This window comes from Cyprinodon variegatus, unplaced genomic scaffold (genome assembly GCF_000732505.1).
Source record: "Cyprinodon variegatus isolate N-32 unplaced genomic scaffold, C_variegatus-1.0 Scaffold581, whole genome shotgun sequence".
Lineage (NCBI taxonomy): Eukaryota > Metazoa > Chordata > Actinopteri > Cyprinodontiformes > Cyprinodontidae > Cyprinodon > Cyprinodon variegatus.
The window spans coordinates 232,389-242,419 of NW_015151034.1; the positions used below are offsets into that span (position 1 = coordinate 232,389).

The 10,031-nt window shown below is 37.6% G+C and overlaps 1 protein-coding gene across 1 annotated transcript in view; it reads left to right on the top strand.

The window, feature by feature from the left end:
- Nucleotides 1-10,031, top strand: part of nbas (neuroblastoma amplified sequence) — a 230,152-nt gene that overhangs the window by 150,212 nt on the left and 69,909 nt on the right. The window contains exons 47-49 of the mRNA XM_015392244.1: nucleotides 2,966-3,168; nucleotides 5,778-5,867; nucleotides 6,886-7,069. Coding sequence (XP_015247730.1) covers nucleotides 2,966-3,168; nucleotides 5,778-5,867; nucleotides 6,886-7,069 — 477 coding nt within the window. The remainder of the gene's footprint in view (nucleotides 1-2,965; nucleotides 3,169-5,777; nucleotides 5,868-6,885; nucleotides 7,070-10,031) is intronic.

The window sequence follows — 10,031 nt, forward strand, 5'->3', positions numbered from 1 at the left end:
ATGTTGGGGCCTGGAGTTGGACTCTTTTCTTATTCCGCTCTTCTGATATCTTAGTCCTATTAAAAACTCAGCTGAGCAGAGCACAGGCTGATGGCCTGACATCATGTGTGAATGTGTGCACAATGGGCCATATAGCTGTAGTGTAAAGCTACATGTCTAGTCTTATTAGACTACTAGCCTGTTGTGACTAGAAATGCCATAAAGAAATGTCTGATGTATTCAAGATGCTAGTTAAAAAGCAAAGGCTGTGCTGAAATATTCTATTTCTTTGTACATAGCTATATTTGAGAAAGACCTTCATCCTGATGGACTGGTAGTTCTTGTAAAAAAAATTCACTTCTCTATAGTTATTCTTACCGTAGAAATATAAACTTCAGATTACAAGTAAGTGGCCTGTCCCCCATCTGAAATTGATATGGGTTTCCTACAGTTTTGATAAAAAACAAGTTAGAAAACGATCTTAACAGTCTTAATTTAAAAAATAATCTCCATAAAACAATAATATTATCATTTCCTGGCAGTTTTACCTATGAAGAAATGTTAATCATCATCAGATAACAACCAATCTCTTCATGAATCCCAACTCTAGACTCTTAGAAATCTTTGATTTGAACATGTGCAGAGGAAGTTGATTCCTTAAACACAAAAGGCAAAAAACTTCTGACACAAGGCAACACAAAACACAAAAGGCAAAAAACTTCTGACACAAGGCAACATCTCAGAATATGAGTAATACACGCTTGAATTGAAACCTCCAGTTTGAGACAACTCTTTGCTCTAAAATATTCCAAATTACAAGAGAGTTAGTTATTTTTTCTGTAGTATAGCAGTTTTAGTTCATATGTGTAGGTATATAAACATTGGCACTGCACAAAAGCAAAAGAAATGTTGACCAGACTCAGTCTTTTAAGTGTCTTTGACATCCTATGACAAACTTGCACACATAGCCATGGTGCATTTCTGAATTCCCTACCATGAGAGGACCTTTAGTTTGACCTCCAAATGGTGTTCCAGAGTGTTTATCCTGTATATGTGGTCACCTTTTTGGCTGGTTCTGCTCCGCTAAGCTCTTCCCGGCCACACAGGGGCCAGTCAAGAGTGTATTAATGTAAATCTACTGGCTGCTGTTTAAAATGAGCCCCCTCCGCTTGGACGTATACATGGCTCATGCACCCTGCTGTATCTCATTAAGTAAAGTCACACTGGCTTAACCCCTCTGTCACCTCACTGTGCCCATGCACATGTGTAAACACTACATGAGAAACGGGGCGTTATGATTTGGTGAGATGGGTGTTGCTATGCGACCACCAGGCTGCATTGAGAACTGGCTTGACCACCGCGCCGTGTAAGCTAGTGATATTTAGCTCTTTATTTATCTGTTTAAGACCACAAATCCTCTGTAATAAAGGCAAAGGTACAAGTATTACAAGTGTTCAAGCAGAGTCACAGGTGCATGTGTGCAGTACATGTTATCTGACACGTTATTCCCTTTAATATAACCTCTCTCCTTTAGTGGGTGAAGCGATTACATTCTTAGAGGAGCCTTAGATGATAAAAAACATATTAAGGAGAGGGAAAGGGCAGATGAGGAGATAAAGATGGATACCTGGAGCTGTAGAGGTTCTCCTCAGCCATAAGGGAGTCATTTTTCAAATGGACATAGTTACACTGACCCGGAATTAGGGTTTTATTTGAACTGCCGTGCAAAACTACCTATACCACTTCAGTTTCTTTAAGAATCTGTCCCATTACATTCATAAACTTCAGTGTATTTTATCAGGACTTAATAGACTAACACATGTAGCGAATGACTGGAATGTGTAAACAAACCAGAGTATAAATCTAAAGATTTTTAGAAATAAAAATCTGAGAAGTGTAGAGTGGAGTAATTTTCAACTGCCTTTATTCTGTCTTACTTGCCACGTCCCTTTAAAATGTCTCAAAGCCACTTTAAAACCAGAGGATATCAGTTACCCAGAGGTACTGAGCATTTATGCACCCCTCACTATTTAAATGTATATTAATAGGACAAAAAAAGAGTGTACATCACCATCACCCTCTACTCTTTGCTGGTCCATCACATAAAATTATAAATAAAACTGGAGGTTGTTTTTACAACACATGTAAAAATGTTCCATTGGTGGGAAGTAGTTTAGCAGATACTGTAATATATATGTGTAGTATGACGTACTGAAATAGTAGTACTTCATTCAGAAAGTTTACATATTACCATCCAGATAAATCTCTGAATTGAACCTGTTCTCTGTAAAAAAAAACATTACTCTCAAAAGTTAACTGCTGCTCCATAACTCTTATTCATCTGGGAGGTAGAGCCCAGGCTGATGAACTGAAAGCTTCATATTATAGCACATTCACTCATCATCATGTCCATTGCACATGATTAGCATATTACCCAAACGGCTGCATTTTTTCATCAGGCGCTCAGCCTCAGACTATATTGCCATGAACATCAGGGACTGCAGTGAAACTGCTGCATTAAATGTTATCCTATCAGGCACTCCTCAGTCTTTAACTGCATCAATGCTGATGAATACATACCGTTATCAAGTGAACAGTATAAAATAGCTCTCATCTGTCTCGCTTTAACAGAAAGAAAGGAAGATAATACGATATAATTTTCAAGTCTTCAATATTGTCTTGGTAATATAAAGACCCATTTTGATTACACAGTTTCCTGTGAACTTATTATCTAGGAATCTTGGTGTCAAAGCAGATCGTTAAATATAGTTGTTCTCTTCTGGCATCTCTAATCAACATGTTAGGAGAAAGTATGAGTAGGACTAGATGTGCAAGACAATGGCATATTCACTTTGATTTAATGTAATTTAGGTTTTAATTTACCCCTAATGCTAACCAAGCCCAGTTTACCTAAATTATAACCTTCAATAGACTCTTTTTTTGGTTTGGTTTCCACTTATGTCCTTTTTATATCTGTCTACTTCAGGAACAACAACGACGCTATAGTCAACTTTATGATTTGTCGCGCTCTGAAAGGTCAAAAATTTGCGAGTTGGCCGTCACAATGGCAACTGATGGACTTCCCCTGGAGCAGATTAAAGAGCTTCTTGTTGTGGCTGTTGGACCCCTGCACCTGTCTGTTAAAACTGTGCTTGAAGAGGCTGTCAGAAGGGTTGTGGCAGCGCTCAGGTAAGATCACTCGCTTTCCTCCGTTTCTTAGTTTGTGTTCACATCCATACAGTTGTTTCCCTGCAGGTGTTTAACTGCGCTTGATAGGGCAGCACTTACTATTATATTTATTGATGCCCAAGACAGCCAGAGGAGTTGTCAATGAGATCTTTTTGCCTCTTTGAAATGGGATAGGAACTTTCTGCTGGAAATGCTCATCCAAAAGCTGTCATTTGTAATTTTAAAAATGTATGTTCTTTCAGAAAATCTTCTTTCTTGGAAATAGTATTGGTTTTAAAGTACATGTTGGATCTGAATATAAGTTGCTTTCAAGTTGTTTAAACCTGTTGTCACTTTTTATGATTGTTGTCATATTTTATAGAAATGTCATATTGTTTCAAAGAAAAAGGATAGCGGTGTTTGGTTTTCAGATTAAATAAATCTAAAAGGACACGTTTTTAGATTTTGATAAAAACACCTACATGAGGAATTACCAAACTTATCAATTCACCATGTTGTCATTGTTTTTAGAAGCTTTATGATTGAAATCCTCGATTTATACTTGATAGATTGATGTTTGAATTACAATAAAAAACAGAGACACTCTATAGGAATTAATATTAATAGCCTGACAATCTCACTTAAAATCACATTTTACACTCTGAAATTTGAGAATGGAGTTAGAAATTATTTTACAATTTACAAGGTTAAACCTTTTTTCTTTTTATAGCAGACATTTTTTTTATTTTTAGCAGAAAAAGAAAACAAGTCCTGCGTTTTTAGTCTTTATAGTATTTTTTATTAAAATTGACAGGATCAGTAGGTTGCACTTTCACTTTTTTCACTAAATGCAGCTAAAAATCCTTTTATTTTTTACGAGCTGGAGGAAAATCAGTGTCTTGCAGTTTTCTGGTCTTCATTCTTTTTTTTTTCCCAGTAAATGCCTGCCAAATAACATCATCATCCTTTTGCTTCATTTTATACCTGTTCTTAATGATTACAGTAAAAAGACTCAAAGCATGTCTTAAATCAAAATACAGATAAAAAGAATGCCTAGTATCAGGCCACCTGAACAAACCACCCACGACACAATCTTTGTCAGCATTTATTAGAAAATATTCCACATGTCAGTCCACTCTGAGCTCAGCAGGTTGCTGGGACGAATGCTGTCAAAGGAAAAGCCTGAATGTACAGAAGGTGCCTGTGGGAGTTCAGCTCTGAGCACTCAGAAGAAACGGAGAGATGATTCGTGCTGACATGCCTGCAGAGCGGCTAGATTTAAAAGAAATGACAAATACGTGGCTATTGTATGACTCAGCATGCCAAACGTCACCCCCTCGTTACAGAACTTAACAAAAAAAGAGAAATAAGGAAAATTTGGCTTTCGGATATGGCCTAAAATACTATAGATGGTATAGATTCTTTTTTGTGGCCCTTTAAGCCTTGATGACCTCTTTGGATTTACAGAAGGAGCCAAATTTAATCTGGTCATCTGATTGGCTTGATAAATGAGCATCAATCACCTTGATTATATTCCAGGCTGATTTCCTGCTATTTCATGGCTGCTCAATGATGCATGCTGCAGATTAATGGCACCTGCATTTACACACCAACAGATTGTGCACGTCCCCAGACTCTCATTTATATTCATGCAGATGTGCAAGCACTATACGTGATAAACATGCACTCTTTTATGCATTTTTGTGCTTTTTCTCTGATTCATTATCTTACCATAATTGATGCAGCCTCTTATCGATGTTCTCCAGATTTCATCCACGCATCCATATATCTGCTTGTTGGTTTTGTGTCTGCTCACAGAAAGCTTTGCTCTATGTAATTAGTGATATATTTTGTTTTTCATGTTCATGGCATTCAGAAATATGCTCTTACCTTTAGTTGTGGGGCTTTCCTAAAGTGTTTGGCAGTTATGAATGAGCCAGTCTGGTTTTTGGCTCCCCCAAAAAGCTTTCCGGTCTGGTGCAGCAGGCAGAGCCGAGTCTAACGCTAATGGCTGTCTTTTGTATCTGTCATAACCACTCTGCGTTTTTATGTGTGTGAGTTTCAAAGGAGAAAAATCTAACTGGGAAAAAGCAAAAGTGAAAATGCTGTGTCATCTTCCTCCTTGTTGGAAGAACATTTGTATATTTTGTGATTTATATATATGCCAAGCAGGAATTTCCTTTGCATGAATACAGTCCCATCAGCAACAAAAGGGAAGCAGCAGATTCCAGAACCACAATAACAGAGTTATACTAATGATGTTCCAGCCACTCTTTCAACTTTTCTAGTTTGTTCCTTAATCTATTTAAGTTACAACTCATTTGAAGTTGTAATTCTCTTTCAACTTTAAATGATCTTGTAAATTAAACAAGCTCATGGAGCCTGTGAGGTTTCTTTGCCCTACAAATTGATTTTTTTTTTTTTTGGTTCATGTTGCCTGCGGGATGGTTAATTTTTACAAAACTGTGCTTCCTTTAAACATCCATTTGCTGTTAGTCGTTTCTAAAAGAAATGGTCCCAAACAAGAAATCATTTCATTGCAGTTTTTCTCTCTTGACATTATTTTAAATCTCCATTTTTACCCTGCATGGTTTTAACTCTTAATATTTTGATACTATTTGCTTTTTTAGTGGGGACCAAAATGCCCTGACCAGTTACCCTCAACCGCTCAGAGTGCTGGAGATGATGGTGACATCTGTGCACAACAACGTGCAGAGCGGGTAGGTTACATTTGTCCACTCATGGCTTCCTGACAAAAAAAAAAAACTATGGCAAAGTCCAATAATCTTAATACTGTTAGACTCAAACCTCCTGAGGACATATGGTGAGATGTTGAATATACGCTACTCTAAGTTTGAGTAGGCCTTAAAAGAGTTGTTGCTCACCATATTTCTGGCAAATGTCAAAAGGTCATCAGAGCAGTGACCCAAACATCATCAGTAAATCCAAAAAAGGAATGGCTGAGAAGCAAAGAGAGTCAGAATGTCTATGGTCGAGGGAATTTTGTTCGGGTCCATAATCAAACTTGTATCTCAGTCCTAGTTTCTGCACTACTTGTGTTTTTGTCAGCATCCAAATTGTATCAGGAAGCACATCCTTGATTTGCACATTCAAATTTTCACAAATTAAAGAGCATTTGTGTAGTTGGATGTGTGTATATATTATATAAAACTGTAACTGGAGCGTGTAACAAAAAGTAATTTCCCTCTGGGATTATTAAAGTATTTCTGATTCTGATTCAGATTTTATTGTTCACCACTTGCATAACTGTATTTCAGGTTCTGCACATTGTGTTGATAATCTAAGAAACCTGAATTTATCCAAACAATCAGTTCATCTTTAATCATTTTCTGTACGCCTCGTTATAGCTAAGACATGCCACAGATCTCTCTGAATCATGGAGAGTTTCATGTAGATCCCCCCCCCCCTTTTTTTTTTTTTTTTTACATGCAATGCTCTAAAGTACCAAGTAAAAACACAAAAATTCACAGCCTTAAAAATCTTTTCTATTATTGTTAAGTTTTATTCTTTTTTTTGTTTTTGTTTTGTCGAATGATTCCAGAAGTCTTGATGTCGCTCCTATTGGTTTTTGAGCTTTATCACTGTAAGGTAATTTTTTTTTAAGCCCAACCTGCTGATCTCTTCTGAGAGTAACCCAGGCACGTCTCCTGCCAGTCTAAGCCGTCCTTATCTTCCTTGGCCTGTCTGACTGCTGTCTCTCTTCCCCTCTTCCATCAGTGACAGCACTCTGACTTCAGATGACCTGCTGGCTTGGCTGCGCCCATTCTGTGGTGACGCTTCCCTCCCTGTGCGGCCTCGCATCGACGTGCTGCAGATCCTGGAGAGTAACTTCAGTCTCAGAGACAGCGACGTCCGTCTTCTCCTGCTTTACAGGACCCAAGCTGTGCTCAAAGACAGAGAGGTGATGGCAACACACAACCTAGTAATGGCAATGACTTATCCACTGCACTCTGAGTGTTCATTTAGAGTACTTGAGAAAATTCAATTATTACCAGCATTTTTCAAAAAAGTTAAAAAGTAATTAATTCTGAGGAGATTAGAGAGGTTTTGTTATATTGCTTTTGAGAATTTGCTTAAATTCAAGGAGGAAAAAAATGAATAAATTAGTAGAACCAGAAAACAAGAAAAGGGGTGGATCAGAAAATCACTCAGTGCAATATGAAATGGCATAATTGAATAAAGTAATTTGCCCCTAAATTCGTTATGCTTCAGTTCCAGAGAGAAAGATGCACTGAGCAGCAGTTTTTGATGCTTTCTGTGGGTCATTTTAAGTTTTCTTTGCATTTGGGCTTCTCCTTCAGCCATTTTTTATTCCAGTCCTGGAGCCTGCATGGCAGCTTATTTGGTAAGGTGTGCTTAGATAATTATGAAAGCTGACAAGCAGTGCAGCAGTGGATAAACCATGCGGTGGTTTCTGACTTTTTATGCAAACAGAAAAACACATCACAGGGAAGGAAGGGTACCCTTACTGGCCTTTTAAATAGTGCTGCATATGCTTTAACCAAGCGAAACTCTGCTTTAATCGGATCATTCAGGACAAGTTTTAATGCCACCTCTGCTCAGTGCGTTCAGATTCACTTAAAAATCTTGTCTTCCATTATGTTGTTTATGTTTACACACAACACTGGTTAATCCCTTGATTTTAAAAGCCTTTAATGGACAAAAAAAGAAAATTGTGATGCATTGAAAATGGCTTACGGTAATTCTTTTTCAGAAAACTGATAAAACAAAAACATGAAAAAATTAAAATCTTTACCCAAATGCTGAAAAAAAGATCAACACAGTATGAAGAATAAAAAAAAAGAAACTAGAAAATATATAAAGCGAGATATCTATTAAAGATTTAGAGCTGAAACAATGAATCAAATTAATCGATTATTGAAATTATCATTAACTGGGGTATAGAGACTCTAAAACATGCTTTTAGCTGATGGAATTGAATTGAATTGAATTGAATGAATTATACCAAAATTGTGAAGAAAATTTGAAAATATTTTGCATTTAAGATAAGAAAGACATTTTTGGTCAGCATTCTGCTCTATTCAGAATTCCTCAAGTGGAAAAAGATTTATATTTACGTAAAAAAATCTTCTTTAAGGAATCTTTGGCTATCCGATTATTAATCGAAAAAAATACTTAACAGATGATCGAGTTGCTAAATAATCTTAAGTTGCAGCCCGAAAAAGATGAGAAAAAATTCAGCTGAGGGCGTTTGCACAGTGGCATGTTTCACATCCATCTACAAGATGTTCACTCTTGTTGGATTGCATGAAAAGAGAATCAGTGGATGCTCTTACTTGCCTTGTTACGATTAGTTTCAGCATTTCTTGAAACATTACAAACTCCTTACATCTATGCTGGTTATATATTATCACATACAGTTACTATTCAAAGAAATACTTCCAAAGTAGCGAACCCAAAACCTAATAGATTAAGAGCATTCCTGTTGTAAATATTTTTTCATTTAGTGTTTGTTTTAATGTTAAACTTCTGTTCTTCTGATTCAGGCTTGCTCTAAGCGATGACATCTTGTTTGGAAAAGGCGTTTATTAAACGTTCTTGACAGACTCCTAAATATCTGCATATAGTCTCATATCCTCAGCCCTGTGTGGGACATGTCTATTGGTCTTGTATCCATCCTTTGAGTGGCTAGTAGTTAAGTTATATCTCTGACTAATTCATGGCCGAATCTGGTTAATTAATGTATAAATGCATGCGAGCAGCCGCAGGCCATTGTGTGCTCAGGTAGACAGGTGTGTGGGCCTGGACTCTTTAACTAATTGGGTGAACTCCTGACATTTGGCAGGCTTTGATGAAATACTCTTACTGAAGCAGACACACACATGCTCTCTTAAAGGAGAGTACATCCAAGGGATCTGTTAATTAATCTTGTAAAAGACAACTCGCAGTAAGGGCAAGTCTCATTTCGAATAAAGTGATTCTGTGTCTCTTTCTCTCTTCCCTTTGGCTGCCCAACGCGTTAGCTGGATACTTGTAGTGGAGCTCTGATTTAACTTTCATTAGTCCTAATTTTGGTTGATTTTAAATATTATGTTCACGATTCAGCTGCAACCCATATCTAATCCACAGAGAAGCAGTTTTGACTCATGCTCACTCTTTTATTCATTATAGTTTTCCTTTTATTTGAACAACTTTTCTTTGTGTCAACGGCACGGCTGAAAGCTACAGAAGATTAATCGTGGAGCTCCTGCCACCCATAAGCATGGCAGCAAATTGCCCTAAGGCTGAGCTACAGATTCAGTCAGTACTGACCCCATCGAGTCTCCTTGCTGCCAGAAGACAAAGACAGCGAGGAGCAGAAAGAAATCTCTTTAGGAAAAAAAATATGTCAAATGAGTAGAGAAATAAGCTGGGGAGGGATTAGACAGGAGCAGCCCCCCCCTCCCCCGGACTCTTGGGTCCTTTACTAATCGGCACAGCTCCCTTCTAACGATGTCCCACAGGTTACCTCAGACACAAAAACCCTTCAATTTATTCTATTCTCTGTAGTGCTCACCAACATGGAAGGCGCTAAAAAACAAGCTGTGATGATTGCTTTATGTTTTATAAAAGTTAACGCTTTGACGTACAGGACTGATACAGTTACTCCTACGCACAACATCCTTACAGTTAATGATGCTTTAATTCGCTGTATTTGGTTTGTGTGCAAAGATGGAGTCCTTAATTCTGAGGTTGCCTCACACACACACATACACACACGTTCTGCCATCGTAGAGAGGCACATGTGTTGACTCACATTGACTTCCATTGATTTTCAGTCATTTTTAACCCTTTCTATGCCCCAGCCCTAAATCTAACCATTACACCCCAAACCCCCGACGTTTTTTCTTCACGAAACTTTT